This window comes from Platalea leucorodia (genome assembly GCF_965183815.1).
Source record: "Platalea leucorodia genome assembly, chromosome: 7".
Classification (NCBI taxonomy): domain Eukaryota; kingdom Metazoa; phylum Chordata; class Aves; order Pelecaniformes; family Threskiornithidae; genus Platalea; species Platalea leucorodia.
Genome location: NC_138829.1, coordinates 23,771,962 through 23,797,881, shown reverse-complemented (window position 1 = coordinate 23,797,881; position 25,920 = coordinate 23,771,962). Strand labels below are relative to the sequence as shown.

General features: G+C 35.1%; 1 protein-coding gene across 1 annotated transcript in view; it reads right to left on the bottom strand.

Annotated features, from left to right (window-relative positions):
* The window catches only part of CEP128 (centrosomal protein 128), a gene marked incomplete at its 3' end in the record, with an annotated part of 120,709 nt that overhangs the window by 17,283 nt on the left and 77,506 nt on the right, over positions 1–25,920 (bottom strand). The window contains exons 19-20 of the mRNA XM_082316896.1: positions 9,752–9,801; positions 3,611–3,634 (exon numbers count right to left, since the gene is read on the bottom strand). Of these exons, the coding sequence (XP_082173022.1) occupies positions 3,611–3,634; positions 9,752–9,801 (74 nt within the window). The remainder of the gene's footprint in view (positions 1–3,610; positions 3,635–9,751; positions 9,802–25,920) is intronic.

Below are 25,920 nucleotides of genomic sequence, written 5' to 3'. Positions count from 1 at the left end.
GGAAAATTACTTGTTAATAGCTATGTAATAATTAAATTCACTTATTAAACAGTATTAAACAAAAAAAAAAGCCAAACAAAACACGTAATCTCTAGGTAGTCAAAACTTCAGTTTTGCCTGTACTTGTTACTCCCCTGGCACTTCTCACGAGTTGAAGGATTATTCCAGAATATACCTTGGTTCTTCAGTTCCTTTTATATCCACTAGTGAGTCTGTCTAAGTATCCCGTTCTTCCTTCTTACCTTCCAGCTTCTGCTCCTGTCATGTGCATCCTGCTGGAGCAAGAAGTGGTGTACCTATTTACTGAATCATACTGTAGAACTGATCTGATTGAAGAAAAAGAGCCAAAAATTCCAAAAGCTTCTTGTGATGGGTACTATTGGTTCTCAGGTTCCTTAAGGGAGTGACCAGATCAGGTTTTATGTCCTGAAGGAGGCTAGCAATACAGCATTTTCCTTGGGAACCAAGTGAGTTGGCTAAGGAAAAAGAAGATCCAAGAAATGGTCGGGTATAGCAGACAGGATGAGTCATGGGCAGGAGATGGGAGCTTCCAGCTCAAACAGACTGCTGAGAGGAGAAGGAGCTGACAGGACTCAGAGATGATGCAAGGGAACCCCCTAGTTTGCCACAACTCACAAAATCACTAAGTTAGATTAAGCTAGGCCTGGAAGGTTTATTCACCCAGAGCTCTGAAAAGAATCTCCTAGGTTCCTGTCACATTTCTTTTCCAATTTTCTTTTTTTGCCTAAGTTGCCAAGTTAATCACATGGCTACTACAACAATTTCACTGGCAAGTGCAGGAGGCAGAAATGAATAGATTGTAGAGAAAGGAAGGAGAGTGGGCTGCCAAATATACCTCTCAAAATATGTACATGTACACAGCGTGTAAAACTGTTTTTTTAAATCTTTAGATTAAGATTTTAACCTAATGCATTTACTGTTGGATGTACATGTCTTTTCTGTTGCTTAAAAAGGTATGTGCAAGGTAGAAACAATTTAAAAAGTGGCTGCAAGAGGCATCTCATTTGTGGTAAATCTCAGACTGTTCTGCACTAAATTTCATCTATTCTGTGCAGAGCAATTTCTTCCCAGTATTAGACAGAATAAGAACGCTGCGGAAGAAAATGCAGATGAGATTCCTAATCCAGCCATCCCATGGTCTCACAGTTTAAAAACAGCTCTGGAGAGCTGATGCTTTCCTATGCATTTTGTATAGCTTGTGTATGTGTGTGTTCTGGCTTTTCCCTCTTGCCCCTTTTTGTATCTTGCATGTCATGAATCTCATGAACTGCCACCTTTCTGTCAAAAATCTCCTAACAAAATGTTTTTTCTACACAACTTAAACATTTTTTTTTCTCTAAGGATTCTGTTTGAATTTGAATTTAATACTTTATGTCTCTATTCCATTTCCATTCTCTATAACCTGAATCAAATCACAAAAGATGTGACTGCTTGTGCTTTTTTGATGTGATGCTCTAAGCACTCAAATAACAGATGATAAGAAAATTATACAAATATGAGTACCATAACTATTATGTACTCATTGTTATAAATGCTGCATAGATATACAGTTATGTAGACATACACACTATAAATGTAAGAACTCTTACAGGTCTCTTAAACAACAAGCCTTATTCATTCTTTTGCTCAAGGGCTTTTCTATCATAGCTCATCCTGACACATTCAGACCGTGTAAGTATTACTCTGTGTGTATTTTCTTTTTAAGATCAGTGAAGGGGGGGAGGAGAGAAAGAGAACGTTATCATCCTCAGAACTGAAACAGAGATACAAAGGTCAAAACCACTTATTACTTTAAAGTATTCACTGTCAGCTATCTAACATCCAATTTTTGAGTATACTTACCAATATATATAGCTGGAGCTCCCAGTGAAATTAACTATTACTAAAACTTTGCATTTTTGAAAATCAGGCCTCAAAAGTCAAAAAGTCAGATACCCAGAAAATGAGGAACACAAAGTAATTAATAGCCTGTGAAAAATTTAGTTTAAGTGATTTCCCTGACATCACAGAGGACCTTTACGGCAAAAGTAAAATGAGTGCCTTGGGAGTATTCAACAGCCTTAGTGATGACCATACTTTTCTTGCCTGCAATCTCAGGGCTTAATATCACACATCTTCCAATGTCAGCAATAACGAAAGCAGTGATTGATTTCAAGCTCTAGGATTTAGCATCGCAAATTTGCATTCAGGTGTTACCTCCCAACTTGCATGAAAAATAAAATTATATTTTACTGATGATGATAATCTTCTTCCTCTTCTATCCGAACAATAACTTACAAATCTTCCTTCTTAAAGTAGAAGAGATTAAAAGTATAAAAAGTAGAAAGGCTCCAGAAGAAATAGAAACAAACATTGTCACAAAATATGGATTAAATTTGCATGATGTTGTGCTATTTGCAAGCAATTACCCTCTGCCTGTGTCAAAATGGCTCTGGGAGCAGAAAGGACATGGCATTTGCAGGCAGTTTAACTCATGGTTCATGAGAAACGGATGGCAGTGGATACATGCCTGACCGGTTGTTGTGTAAGCAAACCATGAATAAGAGATGCTCCTGAACAGAACTAACGTCCTGGCAACACTTTACACTCACATAGCACTATGTGAAGCGTCAGGACACTGAATTTGAGCATTAGCTCCCTACTCCCACAAGGCAGGAGTTCTAACACTGCGCTCTGATTTACAAAGGGCCTTTTATGTGTGAAGGCAAGATTTTTTTAATTTGAAATATATTTTTGAAATTGGAAGCTGTTTTCAAAGATGCACAGACAATCAGGTAGGATAAAATAACAATTTGCACAAATTTAAAAAGTTTATATTTGCAGCCTTGATATTGTCTCAGTACTGGATTCTTTAGATGAAATTTTCTGGATTTCCAATGAAAAGAAACTACAGGCCTGATACATACTACTGTGCGATGTCTTATTGGACATTCCTACATAAGAGGAAAGAAGCATGGTTCAGAAATGCTAGGGCAAGCTGAGACCCATCCCAGCTATTCCACCTGATAGACTTACTAGCTTGGGACATCTGGATAATCCAGTTGCATTCATGGCATGTACGTGCATGAAGGCTTTTGTCCTTCCAAGTTAATATCTTATTAAATGATATTAATTAATGATTAAAATGGTATTCCTTCATGCTTTTAGTTGCAGTGTTGATGTGGGCAGGTGAACTGATTCTGTCTGCACCTCCCAGTGTAAACATGTAAAAAGCACACGTAACAGTCATTGAAATTATTAGATCTACCACATGGACCTCAACCATTAGAAGTGTTAGTAGTAGAAAAATAACATCCTTTGTATGGCTCAAATCTACAACATTTCTCTTCCCAGGGATGGGATGAGTATTAAACTGCACAGAAAAACTACAACATTACACTGTATTTCATATAACTGGTGCTCAAATACTGTAGTAAAAACCTACACAGAAAGGTGTAGGTTTTAAATCTTCTCTTAAAAGTAAAATGACAGTTAAAGACCCAGAACTGCAACTTTTTTTTAAATACATGAAAATAATATTTTCCATCATTTAGAAAAATTATCAGCTATGTCATTGTGATTGGTTTGGAAATGAATTTAAGAAACTTACCACTTCTAAGGTCATAATACGTTCCTAAAAATAAAGTACAAGATGCCATTAGAAAGTAAAGAATATAAATGCAATCTAACTTGAACAATGACGAAAAGGATTCATTTTGATTTTTTACTAGTCATATGTATGGTATTTTGTAAAAATCTCACTGAATAGGAACTGCTGTACTTAATTGAACCTCTGAACCATTTATCATCCTATCTCACTGAGAAATTTGTTCCAAAGAAAAGAAACTCCTCAGAAACAAGGTAAGAAAGAATTTGAAAAAATTTACTCCATGATATATTTTTTTCAAATAGTACCAGTACATTGTCAGTATTGCTGATTTTACTCTTATGTGTCCCAAAGTTGGATTTCTTTTTTTGACCGTCTGTGACTGTAAGTCTAGCATGTTTTGGAGTTCATGTCATGTTAGCATCTGGTTTAGTTTTATTTTAGGCATTTCCTTAGAAAACTAAAAAGTAAATTCCATATCATTATTCTGTTATCCAGAAATAGCTCTGAAGAATGTTTTATTAGTAACAAGATGATGTTAGTCAAAGTCTAATGTCAGACAAAAATAAAATACAAATAAAGTAACCTTGTGTCAGTTTTAATCCAGCACAAAGTACAGAGAACCCAGAATTTATAAATTTACTGTATATATTTTAACATTCCATTTCCATTTAGAAGTATCTTTAAGAAAAATACTAAGCTAGTAAAATCAAGATCACATACTTTGGCACTATGTCCTGACTAGGTATGATATTTTAAGTAATGTGAGAAAACACACATTCAAGTGTTTAAGTGAGTGGCACACATTTAGAGTGCCTGACCATTAATACACTACAGGAACTCTTACCTTGCTCAAATATTATCTTTTTCAAAGTATGGGAGAGGTTTGTTTTTTTTTTTTTTCTTGCTGGGTGGATTAGGCTAAGAATCCTTATACTTATTCCTGTTCTATCCCTCCCTAACAGGCAAAAACGATTGTAATAATCTGGATTTACTCCTGCAGCATCCAAAGACAGTTAGGCAAGTCTGAATTAACTTCACTATTTTGGAAGCAACAGGTACAACAAAAAACCAATGGAAGAATTTGTGAGCAAGACACAGTTCTTGCCATTTGCAAGAATGCACAAGTATTCTTCTTTTTTTAAAGACTAGGTAGAAATGAGTTACAAAGACTCTTCTAGAGTTATTACTGTCTTAAAAAACATCTAAATAATGATTATATTTTAAAAATATATATTTTTTTTAAAAAACTGAACAGGTGTACCTATTTGTGTAAAACCAGTATTTACACATTGTGTATTTACAAATTTGCGTAAAACCAGTGTCCCTTGGATTACTAAAGGGCTAACTTTTGTTCATATAATATTTTGAAGAGAAGACACAGTTCACCCTAGTGAAATGTTTAAAGCTCATTCACAGAATGATGTCTGGGGTGCAAATGATGTTAGTTTTCATCAGCTGCTTACAATAGTTGCACCTTTGATTACAATTCTAAACCATAGACAGAAAGTGAGACAATATAGCATAGGAAAAATAACTGCATCAAGTGAGGCCGGGGAAAAAAAAAAAATTGCATCTGGAAAAGACTAATTGGTTTTGAAGATGTACAAAAAAACCAAGCACGACTGTTCAGGGAAGTATGTACAAGGAAATATCTAAAGGGAAAACAGTAATGCACACATAAACAAGTTTGATGGAAATCTAGTACACTATCAAAATACAACTGTTTAAAAAAAATATTAACTTTTTGCCAGTAGTGGATGCCACTAAACTGGCTGATGTTGGAACTGCATACACAGTGGTTCAAAACTCCCTGTGCATAAACCAATGATAAATAATAAAAGAAATGTACGGAGAGAAAACAAATGCACTCCTCATCACTTTCAGTTACAGGACTCTCTCAAAATAGCGAGTTTAAAAAAAAAAGAGACAAAAATGTAAACTTTTAATTTTTTTTCCTAAACAAAATGGAGGATGATCTTATCCCTAAAAGCTGGGAATCAAAAAACTCCGATATGTCTCAGATTTCCTGGAGATTTATTTCACCTATGATTTAGTTACTTATCAGTAAAACTAGGATAATATCAGGTTCTAGAATACTTAACTTTGACTTGTCTATTAAGAAATATTTGCTCAGTGCCCATCACAATGCACGGTAGTTGGGGATGCCAACTACAATGATGCATAAGCAAAAGTTTACTACATTTCACTAGAATTTGTTCTCAGATAAGGTAGTGTATTAAATACTAAAGTCTTTATTCTTTCTTGGAAGCAGGTCTGAGATACAGACTATTTCAGTACATCAGAACAAAATTATGACAAAAAATATTATGTGAAAAACTCAAAAATATTTGAGATGCTTGTTCCTCCACAAAACTGCAGTGGCTGTTACAAACACTCAAATTTATTTAAAGATTTTGCAACAAAACCCAAACTCATTACTATACAAAAGATGGTATTTACAGATCTCATAAATTTGTGGTGATAGTGAACAGCAATTCAGATATAAATTTCTTCAGTTAAAAAGGACTACTTTGAAAAAAAAGTCTTAAAGTGAGTGTATTAGTAGGATGATTCCAATGGTAGAATAAAGTGTTTTCGAAATGACTCGTATAAAATGAGGCACATGATCTAGCTGCCAAATTCTAAAAACTGAATAAACTCTTACAATCTCAGCAGATAATTTGCTGAAAACTAGCATGTAATGCATTAAGACATTTACCATGAATAATTTATACATTATCAATATATTTATATTTTTAAATTAAGATTCTGCATTTTATATTTAATTTTTTAATTTTTATTAGCACATCACTAATTCCAAAGCAAATGAAAATGGCTTGCAAATGTTTTCCCAGAGAACATCCATACAGTTGAATATTGCAATTATCATGCATAGCATATTATTTTCATGAATGCAATCTCTTATACCATGGAACAGTTTTCACAAAAAGGAAGATGAACACCTTATATTCAGAGCCTCACAAGCTGAAAATTGCATTATGATGAGTATGAGTGCACATGTAACAACAGAGAGCTAGCATATGTGTAATGAGAACATAGATATTATCTAGAACATTTATAAACTCTTATATATAACTATATAAGCTCATATATAAATATAAATTTATGTATAACACAGAAACTCTAGTCAAAAGTATGCAACAAGTTCAAAATTAAAACCCAAGAATATCGTGATGTCACCCAAAGCGTCAGCCTCCTAGCTCCCAAAACACCCTGTAAAGAAAGAACTGCATATATTATGTAGTTTCCATCTTGACACATAAGAGTCAGGTTCACGTAGAAAGATGTAGCTATACAGATTCCCACTGTCTACTTAACAAAGTATTATTTTGTCTTTGTCGTGCTAGTTGCAGTCCAACATATTCCCTGACTAGAGGAACACATGAACACTACTAGCCCAATATTTCCAGGAACAATTCTCATAAAACTGCTTTTTTCTTTCTGTCCTTTGTGGTTTTCAGCTGACGACATTGTAGAAGCACTAACTGTACTTCATTCAAATTATTTTAACAAAACGTGTTCTTTGTCTCCCCTCAAAAAATGGGCAAACTAAAAGTGTAATAAAATGTACATCATTAGGTCTGGGGAATATTCCTGTTACTTGATGCAGAGACATGGCAAAGAACCTCATGTTATCCCCAGTCACCATTTGCCCACAGCAATACACTCATTTCTGACAGAAGATTTCCTCATGTCTCTAGCTTTTCTAAGACTGTGTTCAGCGTTCACGGCTCAAGTAACAAGAAATAACTCCTTCAGCCATGATAACCTGACTGCTTTCAATTGTCTGTCCATAGTCTAAACCATACAATCTTTCTGTCCACCTGTGTCCTGAACATGCTTTACACATATGGTCTGTTTAGACTGCAAACAAAATGCATCAAGGATTGACTTACTACATATAATTCTTTTTATAAGACACTTATCAAAACAGGACCTCAGGAATTGTAGACAAAAAAATAACAACAATCAACATGACCTATTATCTACTGAACCAAGGACTACCTGAGTAAGACCTAAAACCAGGGGAATCCTATCCAAGAACTGTAGGCCTTGGGGGCAAAGAGTACTATCTTATTGGCTAGTGGTCCTTAATTTGACGAACAATTACCTTCTAGCAATCTACTTCAATGAAAGCATTCATACAGTAACCAACTATACACATGCTTTGCTGAACTGGGGCTCAGAAGAAACAAATATTCCACGTCACCTGGTTAACAAAAGGATAAGAGTGCCAGTTTCAGCTCTGGGAAATGCCATATTTAAGGAAACTCTTACTTCCAGTGCTTTATATAATGAGATGCAACAGCTTGGGGAGATTCTGTCATGATGACTCAAGTTGGTTTTTACAACTATTTGCTAGCAAATTTGTACATATACAGCCACTGCAAGTTTAGAATACAACATTACAAGAACAGAGGATCCCAAACTGGGAACATTTTGAAACATATTGTCTAAGCTGGACATAATACTGTCTAGAAAAATAATAGATGTTTTTGCTGAGTACTTTTGACTGTGAAAACATGGGCATCTGAAGGAGTAAAAAACTGCTATCAAGCATTTGAATACAAAAATAGCAGTCAGAGCAGTACAAGTCACACACTTAACCAGAACCGCCAGTTAGGGAAGGGCATAAAGCAATTTGATCAGGAACTTGACAGACCATCAGAAATACAGGCAAGCACATATATGCACACAAGACACTATTATGACGCAACTTTCTGCAGTATAAAATTACTCCTCGTTCAATCAGAAGTAACATCATTAGAACAATTTGTCAACTACAGAGCTTCACATGAAAGCACATGCAGAATTGCTTCACATGAAAGGAGATCTTTTTACATTGATGTAACTAGATATGCACCTGTGTAAACTGCTTGCGCAGACAAGCTCTCAGCCTTGTGGAACTTGAGCTGCCAGAAAGCTAGGCCAAGATTTTTGTTTGAACAGGAAACAGCTGGATTGGTGTGTTGTGTAACTTTTGGGTCCTGCAACTTGTCTCTTCTTACTGGATCAAACTGTTTCCACACTAACTCTTTGATACCTCTAGCCCTCAAAATGCCTTCTATTTATTATATGAGAAGAGAAGGCTTATCTTCAAACAAATTCCTATGGTCAAAACTCAGGTCAATATGTAACTCCATTTTCCTTAACAGTCTTATCTTCATTAATTCCCTCATAAATGTCCAGCTTCCAGTACACTTAGAGAATGCTGCTTCATTGATATACTCTTCATATTGTATCTAAACTTTTTTATATTCATGTTGGGTAACGTTTGCTGTAATTTGTTGTTTAAAATTTCTTTTTTTCTTTCTGTATTCCAAAGAATACATCCACTACCCTCCCTAATAACCTCCTGAGCCTCACAATTTAGACATTCCAGCTTGGTTTTACTTTCCCAGCCATTTTCATTTCAAAGGAGTATATTTTCTTTGACTGTAACGCTTAAGTACTATTCCAAAGCTGAGCCTAGGGTAAATCTTACTTTCTAAGCACAGATTTAAAGTGCTTAGCACAAGCACCTTTACTGCTAGATGCCATACAATGAGGATTTACTATATTGTATCAAGTCCTAGCATATATCGACCGGTCCCTTCTTCCTCAGGAAGGTGATTATGGACATTTAATGTTTCAGAGATTTAGAATACTTACTTAAAATCTCTTACTTTCAGTTTTATTTGGAGATATAGAAGAAAGCAACACAGCTCAGAAAATCTAACCCAACCAATGAAGTAGAATATAAAGCATCTTTGCATTTCTGAAAGCAGATTTGCACTGCCCCTATTCACATACAGGTTCAGTGAAGCCAGCAGTATAACATAACAGAACAACTTCAGTATATAGTGTCACTTAAAAGCAGCATTCTTTTCACTGATGGACTAGATTTATTGACTCATAAGAGAATGCTGACTACTTGAATCTTCTCTAATGTGCAACTTAATTGGCGGGTAGAAACTCAGCAGTGAGTATTACTGGCTATCAAGTCTGTATTTGGCTGCATATATTTCCAAAGCTGAATTTAAGATACAAGGGAGTTCAGAAAATCGTAATGTTGTAATACAATTTAGTAATTTTAAGGGTGACAAAAAGTATAGCTAGTTAATTAAATAGAAAGTATACCTGGAGAGCTCCCATTTCTTCCTCTCTTCTGAGGGTCTTCTCTAGTAGCTCTGTAAAATGAAATATGGAACTTGTAAATTCAACTTCCTGTCTCGTGGCCTGACAGAAAAAGTACTGTGTAAGACAGTGAGTTTTTTGTTTTACAGCTTTCACAACATTCCTTTTCAGCTCACTGAACTAATTGATGAAATGTGTCAGTGATAGGATTGTTTCCAAGCATGGGCTGTTGAGGTGACTAAAAAACAGTCACAGGAAGACAGTCTGACTGGGGGAAAAAAAGCATTCAAATTCACAGAAAAACTTGCCTATGCTTAAATCAATCTTTTGGTGTATTTTCAGAATGGAATGAAAAAAATCAAAGAGAGTCACTCTGAATATTGATTAAAACAGAAGTAGATCATCAAAGCTATGAAATTATATATGAAAAGTTACTCTAGGTTACTTTTTTAAGAACCAAGTATCATCCCCTGGGGAAACAAGTGCAGACAATTTTGACTATTATCACAATAATTACCTTCGCTTACTAAAATGGAACAATTTTGATAATGGAAATAGCCAGTTCACTGTAACAAACATATTAGAAAAGTTTTTTATAGTCTTTATACCATAAAATCCTAGTATCTTGTATTCATTTGTGTGACAATAATACACATTGGCACACACATGCACATATGTAACATTTCATGTTAGAAATTAATTTCTGTTTGAGCTCTGTGGGATATGTCACGTGAGTTGTTTTTTCTGTTTTATTTCATTCACATATTTTTGTGATTAAAATTAAGTTTTTGATCAATTGCATCATATGTAGAATTCTGGGAAACCTTAAAGTTATAACCTCATGGAGAGCAGGAAAAACAAAAAACATGCTGCAGGCTTATTACTATTTTAACTATCAGAAGTTCACTCATGAGTTTTGCATGAGAAGAGCACTGCTTTAACTAAGCCAGAGACTGACTTTGAATCAAGATATGCTCCAGTTTGCTAGCAATTAGGGTAGTTATAAGATTATGAAATTGCCTTGACAACCTCATAGGACTGAATTCTGACTGTTAATTCCCTCAGCATCCAAGTACAGAACAGCTAACAAAGTAGCTGTGTGTACTTCCTTAAGAAATAAAGATTACTGATAAATGCAAAGTTCGATTATTAAGGATTAGCTTCAATGATTTACAATAGAAACTACTTAAAATATTCTACCATCATGAAATTGCCTGTTTTCCTTTATTACTCTTTTACTTTTCTTTCTCCTTTCTCTCATTATGAAGCCTCCTTGTGTGCACCTTGTCCTGTTACCTCTTTTCTCATAGTTCATTATCCATTTCTGACTGCATGCAGATTACTTGAGACTTATTTTCAGGCACCAGTCCTTTAAAAGTGATGTAGATAGTGTACAAAATTTTAGTTATTTCTTTCACAAGCAGAGAGATTGACTTGCTGTTCTTTCTTCCTAACTTCTATGCAGTTTTTTCAAATCCTTTCTTAAAATTAATAAAATGACTGTTTCTTCACTTTCTTTTGGCACATTCATGCTTTTCTGGATTATTCTTTGGTATGTTTTCCAGTACAGTGACTCAACTGCCATATAAATTACTGTAGCTAAATGTGCTGCCATCAACATTAGTTAGTGCAAGAATTTGGGTTTGGAAAGTGGCTGCCCTGTATGTTTTCTTTGGGTATACTCCAGTATTGTAACAGAGTTGGTAAAAATTTGTATCGTAATACTAGCTTTAAAAAAAAAAAAAAAAAAGAGGAGTGAGGAATAAGTCTATGAGAAAGGGATGGGAAATGAAAGATTCTTCCCCATGTTCCATTTGACCAAAACCAGATTCTTATACTTCACTTTGCTTTATTTTCATTCTAATGCAATGTTTGAGATTCTGTTGTACAGACATGATTGTTCTAAGTGAAAAGGATGTTATTACAAGGTTCTTTTCAAAGGCCTTTTATAAACGTAAGGTAAGTTGAACTCATTTCTGCTAACAACCTCTAGATTTGAAAGTTCTGCATCTGAAATTAGAGATATCTAGCATTCATTTACTTTACTGTACCACGGCCTAAACTGGCTGTCCTGCAGGAGGCATCATAAAACTCTGTCCCCAGAAGGGCAGGTAGGTATTGAAGTGGTGTTATTTAACTGACAATATATACCTGGTTTACAGAGTCACCCTTTATGATCATATATTTAAGAACCAAGTTCTGCATTTAAACTGATGATTCCATTTAGCACTCAGTCTAAAATAATAGCATGTTTTTTCCAAAGCTAAAGCAAAAATATAAATATTAAAGCAATACATATGAAACAGCTATACAAAAAGTCCCATAAAAATACAGCATATTGTATCATTCTTTTAAGCATTGCTATTTATAATGACAGAATAACTTTGCTTACTTGATCTGAAAAGTTCTGTTGATTTGTTTTAGAATTTGTAAAACACTTCCCATATTTAAGTTCTTGTGCAAATATATTTTATATATTCAGTGCCAGAAAACAATGGTACAATAAATTTAAGATAGAGAATGCATTGTGTCTGTAATATAGCAAAGATTGTCACTAGCCCTAGTGAAAGCTCCTTTTGTTCATCCTGTGAACAGCCTCTGAGTTTCTCTAATTATTACTTTCTTTCCCAAAGGAAGTTTCACAGTGGCATGAGTTTCTACATTTGTGAACAATCCTGCTATGATCATCTTTCAAGGCCTAATGTAACCACAGGGTTCTAGTTTTTTTTTTTTCAAAGCAATATATCATTATTCTCATGGGGCACAGAACACATCAATTTATAGATTGTCTAGAAGAATCAGCATTAATGAAAAAGCATTACAAAGGCACCTTCAGGCGTTGATGGCTCTTCCCAAAAGATGAATAATAGATGGAAAAAGACAATAAGAGAAATTACTTTTAGAAATAAAGATATTCATCAACATATTTCCTTTTTTTATTTTTAGCTCAATATGAAGCTCACAATCCTATAATGAGCTATGAGCTAAAACTATTCAAAAAATCAAATATATTTCAGTTATTTAATACCGCTCAAAATCAACAGCAAGTTGAGGATATTGTCTGCAAAATTAGAGATCCTACTTTTGTGTAGTTTTACAAAAATAATTTATTCACAGTGGCTAAACTCCAAATCATCTAAGGTTTATATCTCATTTAGCTATGGGTCAGTGAACACCAACTGAGTGTCCATACAGTTATACCACAGTGGCTTAGATTTATCTGATCAAAATTCCAGGAAATATAGAGGTTATGATTTAAAACATTCCATAAGAGTCATTATCTTTTTCAGTTTGCCTGACACTGAAACAACATAGTATGTTGCAAAATAGTGCAAATATTAACCTGGAGATGAAGATTTTATATTCCATCATAAGTCTCAGATAAGTGAGGAAAAAAGGGATGCAGTTATTCAGACAGACTTTTCACCCACCCACCCACCAGTTGTAATTTTCACAGCTGGTGAAAAGTATCAGAAAATAGATTTAGGAGCCGATATTTATTGATTGGAATGAGCAAAATACAACTGTACTACCTTATTTATCCTAGTTGATCCATTAATGTGCCAATAACTAACTCTAGAATGTTAAAAAGCAGTTCAACTCCTTTACCTCTGTGCTGGGAGTAACAAAGCTGGGAAACAGGACATTGACTTTATATTACCTGGAGCAAGCAACTTCCCAAGAATTTGAGTTAAAAATCGCAGATTTATTTTAGAAAGAACACTGAACAACCATCATTCATTATTAAGTAGGAAATGGATTTTAAACACTGAGTGACCTCCCATTTTAAGAAAACAAAGATAGTGATAGACCACATTCTGCTTCACATTCTCTCTGAAGGTTGAAGTGCCAGAGAAAAGTCAACAAATTGGATCAATACCAGATTTGTGTGCTTACCACTAAGAATTTAAATTTGGTACCTGGTAATTCACAACTTGTTCTAGCAAAGGGGAACGCACAAATACAGATCTGTATACAAAATCAGTTCTCATAGTCACAGATACCTAGTCATATAGTCAAAAACCCTAAAATGTGATTCAGATTACTCTGAAGTTGACATTTGCACTTCAAATCAGTTCTGCGTACATAGCTAATATGCAGTAAACTATCCAAGATATCTACAAGCTGCTGGCAGATCTGACTCAAGACTCTCACCCCTCTGAAGCAGCTGCAGATCACATAGGAAAACTATATAGCACACAAAATACTGCTACTATGTGGCATTAAAACAAGAAATCCAGGTCATTACCAGAAAAGAATGGCAGTTTGGAGAAAAGCGTCGATATATTTTTTGCATCATCAAGCTAAGAACTGTTCTCCAAAACATAAGTCAGGGCTTTTAGTTACACATTAGTAAAACTATTTTTGATTTCCCAAAGTTTGCAACCCTAGAAATTCAGGTCTTATGTTACACAAGTGTAAGGCAAACTCATGAGAAATCACTTCATTAGACACCTTGATGATTTTATTGTTAAATTTGCTTTGATGAAAAAAATGCAGTATATTTATTTCAAGTCTTTTCTACCATTCTCACCTCAAATACGCACCCCATGCCTTTCAATCATTGTTCGGATATGTTTCCCACAAAGCTGCTGAACAGATACTGCAGCATTCCTGTAGATGCACAAGGCAGCCAAGCAGGTTTCCATCAAGCCTGAAGGAATTTTCAAGCAGCTGAATAAACCAGTTTCTCTCAGCTAGAAATTACTTATCTTGCACATGCCCACACAGCAAAGTTTAATCAGATATTATACCACTTACAGTTTTCCCCTTCACGCAATGAATCTGACATGAAGGCCCTATTTTTGGGGGTCAGTTAAGCTGTTTCTAACTGAACCAATTTAAGCAAAATGTTTCAGAACAGATATATAGATGGCTAGTAGAGACAGAACAACTGCAATTTTGCCCTGTACCTGTGTCAATATGATTCTGGTGAATGGCCTCACAGCACTGTGACAACAGTCACAGTCCCATAAACACTCAATACTAAAAGGTGTTTCAATGAGGCTGGACCTTTGTCCAGTCAGGCCAGACACCACAAATCACCCTGGCACTAAAACAACTGAGATGTAAAGCAGTACCAGGACTCGCTTCAAACTACTCTAATTGAAACAGCACTTGCCATGCAGGTAAGCCATTAAGGGAATTTCTACATAAACATGTTATTATCTTAAAAGAGGTCTAGAGAAATAGGTATTCCTTAGAAGCTTAATTTTTGCTAGGGTAGGACAAGGCCCATAAATTATGAGCATTTCAGAATGTGTTCATGTAATCCCAAGCAAGATTTTAAAAAATAAACAAATCTCTGAAATCAAAGGTGATACTGTTTGACTTGAATACAACATACAGTATCTCTAAGATACAGAATATTTTTATCTTGATAGTTTCATCCCCACCGCATTCATAGGTTTAGTGAATGAAGATAAAGCAGGGAGAAATCTCAAAATTTATTATCTTTTTTGGAATTTTATTCAGATGGTTAATAGTTTTCAGGTAACAGTTTTCATGGCCAAACTCAACGGTCAATGCATTTTTTATTTGTAGCTTCTGCTAAACATAAAAAGTCTCAAGTGATTTTTAACACTGATTAGAGCTTTCTAGTCCGTTAGCAAACTATTATATTAACATTGAGCACATGCCACTATCTTTAAAGATTATAATTGTTACCACCAGTGCAATCAATGCAGTGCTCATCACCACCAAGAATGAAACAGCTGTTTATCTGTATCTAAATCAATAGTTTTTTCATCCACATGTACAAAGACCTGCAAACTCAAAGGAATACCATTTAAAAAAAGGGATTCCCCTTTGCCATATTCTTTGCCTTTATAAATTCTAGCAATTTATTAGCTACAGTAGTCTTTCATAAGTAACATAATATTTCAAAAGAATGTACTTTACACAAAACTTTGAAGTTTTTTTAATGAGTTCATTCTTTCGATACCTTTTAGGCATACATTTTTATTTTTGCTGTGGAACTTCAAAGCGGATTCTTAAACCCACAGTGGTGAATTTGTTTGCATTAATCTGAAGCAGCACCCACAATCATAACAGAGAATAGAAAAAAGGCATCTGAAACTAAGAGAGAAGGAAACAGCTCACTGTTCAGATTCCCTAAGAGACTTATTGCTATGCAGGAAACAGAACATACTGTGTTTTCCTTCTATTCCCTGAGGCTTAGGCAGGTTTGATATTTTTTAGCACAACTTTTAAATGTTCGCATCTCCAGTGCTGGCCTGGTCTATATTTCCTTATTTGCAAAGAAGTTAATCGCTTTTGGGAAAAGAAAAGGATAACATACAGAAGGGAAATGTAATCATTTGGAGGGTGTGAAGGACAACAGAGATGTGCAACTTAAGATTCTCAGATAATTTTCTATTCAAGCCATACTCGTGCTCATGACTTTTACGAGACTTTTAGGAATTAGTGGTATTTTACTGAGTCAGGCCTAAAATCACACAGCCTACAACCCACTTCAGACAGTAAGCATGAGTGGATATTAAGACAGGAGGATAAAAAAAGGTAATGTTATTTACTCTAATGGCAGCTTCCAGCAACAAGCAACTGAGAAAATTCCCAAGAAAAAGGACTGCGTCTGGACCATCCATGATCTATACAAGATACTATGCCGAATTGCTATAACCCCTTCTACAGTCCAAATATGCTTGCATTGGAATAGTTTGTCTGAATATGAGATTAAATACACTCAGAAAACTATACTACAAGATTACCAAACAAAAAATTATAGGGTCCAATGTGCTGCTTACGCATTCTTAAAAGAGGCCCTTAGCAAAAGAATGAGAATTTTTTTTCTAATGCTTACATAAGACATTTTAGTTCTATTCCTGGCTCTGCCACTTGTGTTAGTATCTTCCTGGGAAATTTTCTGTGTTTCATTTAAAAATGGCTAAAGAAAATATTTCCCTATCTTCACAGAGCTGACGTGAGGCTTAAAGTAAAGTGCACTGAAATCCACACAAAAGACTTTCTTATGAATGCAAAAGGTGATAACAACACAAAATTTCATTATGTCTTAGCAATTGCCTAACATTAGCTGGGAGACATATTAAACTGTGTCTACCATATTTATTTTGGACTATATTGATTCTCAGTTGAAAGCTGCTGTAGGAGGAGCAAGAGGGAGGGTTGTGAACATAGTTAACATATCTTGAAGAACAGCTATAAGAAATCAATCCGTTTTTTTCCTTTGAATGACTTGTGTACCAGCGGACACACTGTAGAGGATTCCAAACAGCTCCTGAGGAACCCTAGGGATTCTAGTTAAACAATGACTGAAGAACAACTTCCCAAAGGAAGCATCGCTTCCTAGATGCTTTAGTAAGTTCCAGTAAGTTTCAGTAAGAAACACTTAGCGACACGGACATATCAGAAGGCTAACCTTGAAGTGATAAAATAAAAACGTTGTCTTATACTGAATCAAAGATGGTTCCATTATGAAAATGTAATCAAGGTACAGAATAATGGTGTTCTAGCTCAGTGGGGTTGCACTCCCAAAGGTGTGTGTATTTATTATCAATATTTATTTATCAATATTATTATCAATCAATAAATATACATATATTAGGGGTGCATGCTCAAAAATTTTTTACACACAGGGGTATGTGATCAAAAAAGTTTGGAGACTAGTGCTATGTTTTAAGAACCGCAGAACAATCTCACTTCTGGAGTGAGCAGACTATGGCCGACAGTCAGACATTCAATTTTCTTAAATCTGAAATGTTTTCTTGGCCTCTGTTACTCCAAAATTCTTTCTCCTTTTATGTCAAGCTGCATATTTCATGGCATATGAATCGAGAGAAAAAAAACAAAGTTCAGGTAAAAGCAAGGTCTAATGAGAAAGATGTCTATAAGAAGAGAAACAGGGTGGGAAGAATGAGGAAGAGGAGAAAGGGCTAGATGAATTTACAGTAGAGGGACAGAACAAGTATGTGTGGCGTATTATTCAAAGAGAGGCTCTCCTAGGAGCAGCGGATCATATCTAGAGACCTTACTGTGGCTCATGTCATTAGTAATGCATACCAACTAATTCTTATGAGGAGCGCCAAACACATCTTTGTACCTAGAAGAGGAACTGTCCATATGGCAATGCAAATCTTTATGGAGATTTGTCATCTAGACCTATGAATGCCTTCTCTAAACAGCTGCCACTATTATAAGTTCAGAGGTGGTGTCCCAGGTATTGTTTTTTCTCTGAAGTAGTGTCGAAATAAGTAAGCTGAATTCCAGCCAGAATAGAATTAAGGGTCTCCTCTAGAATCTAGAGAGATGGTACGTCAAAATGAACACAGCTGGGACAGCAGCATATAGCTATTAACTCACAGAAGCACTGCGAAATTGGTGAGCCACAACTGCAGAGCTATAGAAAACCTTCTGTTTGCAAAATGTTATTTGCTCAACTATTCCCTAGAGAGATGTAAAAGCATATAAAGTCAAACCACCTGTATTTCAGTTTTTGGCAGCCTCATTAATCAATCAACTTGTCTTGATCCTAAGCAGCCACTTTTCCTCAGCAGGAAGTATTAAATCTCCGATGTGAGAGAGTGCCCTTGCACGATGGACTTTAATCTGCTTCATCTGCTGTACGATGACACCACCATAGCTTTTCTTATTTGAAGCCTTTACTAAACCATGATTCTACTGACAGAGAAAACCACTATGGGCTAAAGTTCTCTTTACGTCTCTATTTAATGATTTTTTAAAATCTTATTTTAATATATATTTCACAAAAAATTAATAATTTAAACAGAAAGAAGAATTTTCTTGTCTGAAAACAAGAACTACAGATGTCAAGAATGGTACAATGAAAAAAAAAACCTGAACAAAAACATGAAAAATTGATCCAGTAAAGCAAAAGTTTATCTGGAAGGCATGACTTCTGCCATGAAAATTAAAATGGGACATACCACATAAGAATGCAGTTGCCAAAATTTAATTTTTTTCAATTATTTTTAATTAATAACTTGGTTGGCTATTTTGACAACAGTTTGGAGTTTCAGGATGCTGTCATTTCGTGATTACAAATTAAATATCTACTTATAAATCTACATCCATCTGCAGTAACTAGAAGGTTGCTGTGAAGATTAAAAACAAGTCATACAGTCATTTGTTGAATCTATCCTTAAATCAATGATTTAAACAATACAAAAAAAACCCCAATAATTGTGAGCCACTCCCATCTTGTAACATTCTTTATGTCCTGTGTAAAATTATATCTGTCAGCAGTCATCATAGCAATCTTAATAAAGATGCCAGTGATTAAATGAACCAGGAGGCTAAAGTGTCAATATCACATTTTTTTCCATTTAACATGCTCAAGTTAAGGATAAAAAACTGACAGAATATAGCAGGAAAAAACAGCGTTGTTACTGCCTATGCCCTCCTCTTATATGAACTAAGCAACATTGTCCTGTAACTGCACTTCAACACTTCCAATCAACACAAAATCCTAACCTCAGACAATAACAACTGTGAAATTCTTCTAGTCATCGTAGCTTCTGGGCTATGTCTTCTACTCGCAGGTAAAAAGACAGAATTTTTTAAGTACAAGATGAACTTTATTCATGGCAAACAAAATTCTTAGTACCATTAAACGTAGTAATTAAAATATTATTTGAATTTCAATACCAGAGAAAGGAGCTTCAAACTTCATCTTCCTTATTATCAAAGATACACATTGTTAACACACATACACTTGGTATTTGAAAAGAAACACTTGATTCGAAGTATGTTGCAATGCTTTTCTTTTAGCTACTATTTACTGAAACATCTATCAAAATATAAAGACTCCAACTCTTTTTTTATATTATCCTTAGATTGGCACAGCTTGACTACAATCGCAGAAGTGTCTTTTCAGTTATAACTATGCAGAGTTTCTTATGAGGAAAAAATAAGATTAAAATCCCTAAAAATAAAGATAACTGAGGAGATCGTTGAGATCCACTGAATTTAGAAATTATTTTGACACTCAAGAAACTCAAAGAAAATACAAGTCACAATGAAAATGCTGGTGTGAATGGGAAACAACCTGCTTCATTGGCTTTTTGCACCCATCTACTCAGTTAGTAGCAGTTGGTGACTGAAATACAAAAGCAAGTCATTGGCTGGAGTAATTGAACAAAAGGCCAAATGAACACATTGTGCTAGAAGAGAGCCCTTTGACATTGGTCTACCAGATTCACTGTACAGGAGAGAAGAACAGTAACTCGCAGTAGTAACCAGCAGTTACTGGCCATTTTGGGTTCTGTGGCTTTTTCACCTTTTTTTGAAGATAGCGTTTTTTGGGTCAGCACACATTTGCTTCATGGAAGTCTGATCTCACTCATGATTTCTGTCCCTGCAAAGGTTTAAAAAGGATATTTTCATTGTTTCAAAAGTATGCTAGCTGAAGATGCTGTAAATCCAGTTAGTAAATAGTTGTTAGAACCCATATTGACATAATCTCTAAAGTAGTCTGATAAGTAACTGCTTTTTCTTCTACAAGTTTGCATGAATGTGAATTTGACAGCATGTGAGAAGCAGAATCTCTAGATGAAAAATATCACTCAAGATAAATGACAGCACTTCAAAGAAAGTCCATATCTTATACTTGGGTTTGGTACAATCCTGAAGAGCACTAATCACAATGATATCAAGCTTGTCTTTGGGTAGATGTAGCCACTCTTTTTTAAATAGATTTAATCACAGTTTCTACAGAATTCTATCATCTATGACAGGATAAATACGATCTTCCATAAAGCACATAAAGGTCCAGACCAGCAGATGTGAACAAATGTATGTGAAGTTTTTGCCTTTCCATTCAACAACCTGTTGTTGACCTGTGAATCACTCAATTGTAAGTAGGTGCAGATACCACTTCCCTGCTGAATTACTGCCATTAAGCATTTTGTAAAGATTATCAGTGCTTCTAAGGCCTTAAATGCCAGTGTTTCAATAATGACTTGATTCTACTATGAGATTCAACTGTTGTCATGTATATAGGTGTTGATTACTCATGCAGCAGTAACATTTACAACCCGTGCCGGAATGCAGGCAAAAATGTTCCTATTATAAGTAAATCTTGAGAACAGATTTTTTTTTTTTTTTTTTTTTTTTTTAGAAAATCTAATCTACAATGCTAGCAGGTAAACACCTCAAGTTTTACAAGAGACTGAAAAGCCAGCAAACCTTTACCCTAACAGTCTAATAATACATTTATACTACAGTGAAGTTCTTTACTTAAAAGAGTTAGCTTTAAATAAGCTAGTTTGGGTACTAATGACTGTGTAATTAATCCTACTTCAGGTCCCACAGAAGCTAGTGCAACCCCAGCTGACACGATGCTAGCACTAAGTGCTCCAGTTCCACCAGATGTGGTCAGGTGACATCATAGAGTGCATTTGCAGATTGCATTTGCTAAAAGGCATGGAGGTCTCTTTGCTCCCTGCCTCTGGTTGTGCATTGCTCTTGCTTACTTTTTCCTGGCAAAAATTTTGGACCTGAACCTCCACAAGGGTCAATTTATTTCATTACAATGAGAACGGAGTATACTGGCAAAAACCACAGATAGTCCTATGTGGCTAATAGTGAGTAAACTATAGTCATAGAGGGGTCGAACAAGGAGCAGACATGAAACAAGGGAAGGAGCAAGTAGCACAGATGGGAGTGAGAGAAATAGAAGCAAGAATTCAGTCTTTTGTCTGCAGTGACATTAAATGGCTCTGTTGAATGGGAAACTGCAGTCTGACCCACTAACTCATGATTATTTTGGATTTGTGTGTGATAGCTGTAATCACACCTCTCTCTGTAGCACAGATCTATCCAAGCTAACTGACCAATGGCTTTTTCTCCCATAGTTTTGATTAGAAGCCCTACTAAATAACCTAGAAAGAAAACAAAAGGCAAGGAAAAAAAAAATCGGCATTATATAAAACAAAATGTAGTAAGAAATGTTCTCAAAGTGAGGTCTTCAGAATAGTTGACATTTTAAACAGAAAATACAGTTGAACATTCTGTTTTGTCACTGCACACAGCATATAATTGTTACAATTCTCTCCTGAACAGAGAAACATTTCCTTTCTGATGATGAATAAAATCTTCCAGGAGTATACAGAAAGAAATTGAAACTTAATTTGTTTTCATTCACCAAGTGCAAGCTTGAAAAGATAATTTGTCATTTCTTGTTTTAGAAAATTATGTTGATATGTTTATGGGCATAGCAGCTACATAAAAATTATGGCATGGCATATATAAATGACAAAACAGGAAATTGAATGCCACTTTCTTCAGTGAGTTCTCTGTCTTAATATCCTAGGCTTTTCTTTTTTTGATGTTTATCATCCCAACCATATTTATGTATATCAGCAAATTTCCTTTTGGCTACATCTGAAAGGCAGCTGCATATCTTAATGCAAAAATACACAGAACTGATCTTGGACCTAACAGCTAAGGAAGGGTCAAAGATTAAGAGTATCAAGTTTTTTGAACCAGCTAGTACAATTCATTTGAATGCAAGTAACTGGGCAAACCGAAGGAGACTGTCAGCTGCAAATAGAAAGCTTTCCTAGCCGAGGACACTTGTTACTTGAGATGAGTAATTCTTTGGAGCTTAGAAGTCTATTTCCTAATTGGGCCGTTTGAAGATCAGAGCTAAACAATCCATTTGCAACGTTCACAGCAAAGGACAGCAGATAACATAGGAAGCTGAAAGATACTGGTCCTGAAATTAAGTTGCCCTACCAGTCTCAGAAAAAAGGGATCTTTTAGCAGCTTGGGCATTTTAATAAACTGTCAGAAGAGTAAAGCACACAAAAAAGTTATAGCTCTGTGGGATTCAGTCCTTGATAAATGCTGTAAGAAAGCTTTTAATTTTACTAGGTGGCCCTATGTATCACTAAGACCCAAACAGCTTGTAAGAAAACATTTAATGCAACCAAGCATACACACACAGAGAGGTCAGTGTGCCTCACTGCAAACAGAGAACTTCCCCAAATTTACAGAAGTTCCTTCTTTGTAATTAGACGGGTATTAGAAACCACAATATAACACAACTAGCAGTTAGATAACACCCCATCTCCCCACGCATGCTTTAGAGGAAGATGCAAGAAACTGTAAGCTGGCACGTACGAAGACAGCCATAATAGTAACTCTTATTCCTAATTTTCACAGCTGTAGTTAGGCTTTAAGTTTCTTCCTTGGTGGGACAACCCTGTTGTACTGTCCCATGGTAACTGATGATATACAAATGAGACATACCAACTCAGCTGGTAAACATTTTAACTTTCAGTGACTGGCAACATTTCACTTAATATCTAAAACCCTATTTGAAAATTCTAATATCTAAATGCAATAACATATTATTCCCTTCATGTAGCCACATGCAAAAATCTACAGTATAACAATTCCAGTAAATTTTTCAGAGAAAAACACTTAATACATAGATTTGAGGAAAAAAATCTCCCATACTTTAAATGAGAAAAGAATACCAAGAAGAGAATGCTATTCAACATTTAAGTTAGCCATTGCTTCTCATGCACAAGGGATATAAACACAAATTGATTTTTTTTTTTTTCCCAATTTAACAAACTGAATAGCAACACCAGAGCTTTGTTTTTCTCTTGTGTAGTGGAGTATATGCCATTTTCAACTGACACTTGACTTTTTATTTCTGATCAATCTAATTCCTAGAGACTGATCGCAACAAAACCAAATTTACACTGCTTTTTTCACTGAGTAAAAAGGTAAAAGGGTATTAGTCTCAGAATGGATATTACATGGAGAAATGAATATCCAGTACGAGCAGTATGATAAACATATTATAAAATTTTATTTTTTATGAGTTATGTTTATTATAGAATTGCTTATCCCATTCTCCCAACACTACATAATTTCTACAGGTAGAGACATTCAATTAACATTTAGCAAAGAAGTGGCAAAATGACTCTGTCAGAATCCCACAAAAATGCCACTGTAAATGGGAGAACACATTGTCTATCCTACACACCTAATTCTTGTACCTATTTACATCATAGTTGCATGTCTGTTTAGTCTCAACAAAATGCTAGGAACAAACTGAAGTTTGCAAAGCTGATAAAATGTTTGATATGGTTTTTACAACAAATGCCTCTTGTAGCACACTTTATAAAGTATATTGACAAACAGAAACCTAGAAAGTGTGTTCAATGCCTGGGGCATCATCTCCCAGGTTAGGAATGAATTCTCAACAGTGTCAGGAATGGAGAGGTACCAAGCAAATAGTAATGTGCTTCACTGGGTATGCCCCTGAAGGGTATAACTGTTATCAGACATAGGCTAAAATGTGCATTGATCTGCTCATGCCTCTTGAGAACTCTCTACACATAACTAGTCTCTTAGAACATATGCCCAGTATTCAAAATTCATACTATTTATGTAAGATTTTTATATCATTTAGCAATCTTAAATGGCTAAATTTCTCTTCCCTTGTATTTTTTATGGTGCATACGACAAAACATAATGACAGCAAATTAAAGCTCCTGAGCTTAAAAGTAAAGGTTTAAGCTCTAGCTCTAAAATAATTCACAGTTTTGCACGGTGAGAATATGGTTCTAAACTTTTTTCAGAAAACAAGAAAATAACCAAAATGAAAAGCTGGTTTTGCTTTTCAGGAACTGTTTTATACCTCTTACTCAAAAGTTTGTATCCTTTTCTGTGGGTTCTATAATTTTTCCCCCTTGCCTAGTATAATTTCACTTTGCTGCAACATTACGTTTTTGCTGCCAGCATATTTATTTCAAAAGGTCTTTTAGTCAACATAAGGACAAGATTTTTTTTTTTCTGTACGACTCTACAGAATTAGTAATGAAAATAAAATATAAATCACAGACAACTTGCAGTTTCAAAATAATCTTTGAAATTAATCATGCTAGGTTTCTCTATCAAGCTTTCTGACAGCATCTTTTCCAGCCCTGTTCTTTATACATAGTATGTCACAGTGCAATACACAACTGTGCTTCTCCCATACACATTTGATCCTCAGAGTCCCAAAGGACTAACTTTATCAATTATTGAGATTTTTTTCCCATTGAATAAGAACTTCTATCGTATCTTTTAAATGTCTGTCCTGCTGCTGTCTTGATGGGTATTTTATATACTAGCAAACTGGTATACTTAGGCTGAAGGACAACAGTATTAGAACTCCTGGAATAAACTCTGTTTCTGTTGGATCTTGTTTGCTCTGCTAGACAGTGCAAACAAAGTCTTTAAAACAATTTACTTAATTCAAGAAAATAGAGTTGTCTCTTACAGGCCCCAGATTAGGAGCAAGGCTCAGGAAAAAGGATAATGTCAGATGTGCAGCTTGCAGCCAGTCTACACATTCACTACATCAGAAGAAAACAGAACGTACGCAACAAAGTTTAAGGTACAAGAGACCCGACACTGCTTTGTCTTGACCTGGAGACCTAAAATTGCACAGTAATATTGGTGATTCAGATGGAGGAAGAAGCTACGCAGCTTCTGATGACCACACACCACTTCTACAGCTCTGTGAAAATGCCCTGATTACAGCTGGTACCTATATCGGTGAACTGAAACTATGATTACTGACATTTCTTCCAAACCCAGATGCAGCATAAGTGGTTCCTGGATCTGTCCAATATTGTAATGGTACTACTCATGTAAATTAGATTATTACAAGCTAGCAAATCATCATCAAATTACAGTATTTACTTCCTAATCAACAAAAAGAGAAATTAATTTTAAAAACTATACAAGATGAGTAGCAAGAAATAAAATGCTCAAATTAAATCATACTTATTCCGTAGAGCAACGTTTAAGGAAATAAGAAATTCTAACTTTGTGAACTAAAAATATTTCACATTAACTCCCATTCTTATGATAACAACAGGTTAGCACACGAAAAAATGCATAATCGTATAGCTGAATGACCTGTATAGTCATACCATTGATTCTCAGTCACGGTAAGGATGAAAATTTTCATCATTTAGTAGTAATAATACTGGTTTTATTGTAAATAATTCTTTGGAAATCCAGATTTCCTTCCACATAACAAGCATAATCTGTTGATTACAGCAAGACTGCAAAAGAATTATTTTTATTTAATCAAGCTATTTTAGAAATCAGAATCTGAACTCTTTTAAGATCAGATCAAAATAGGCGTTCCAATTTCAGTGTAC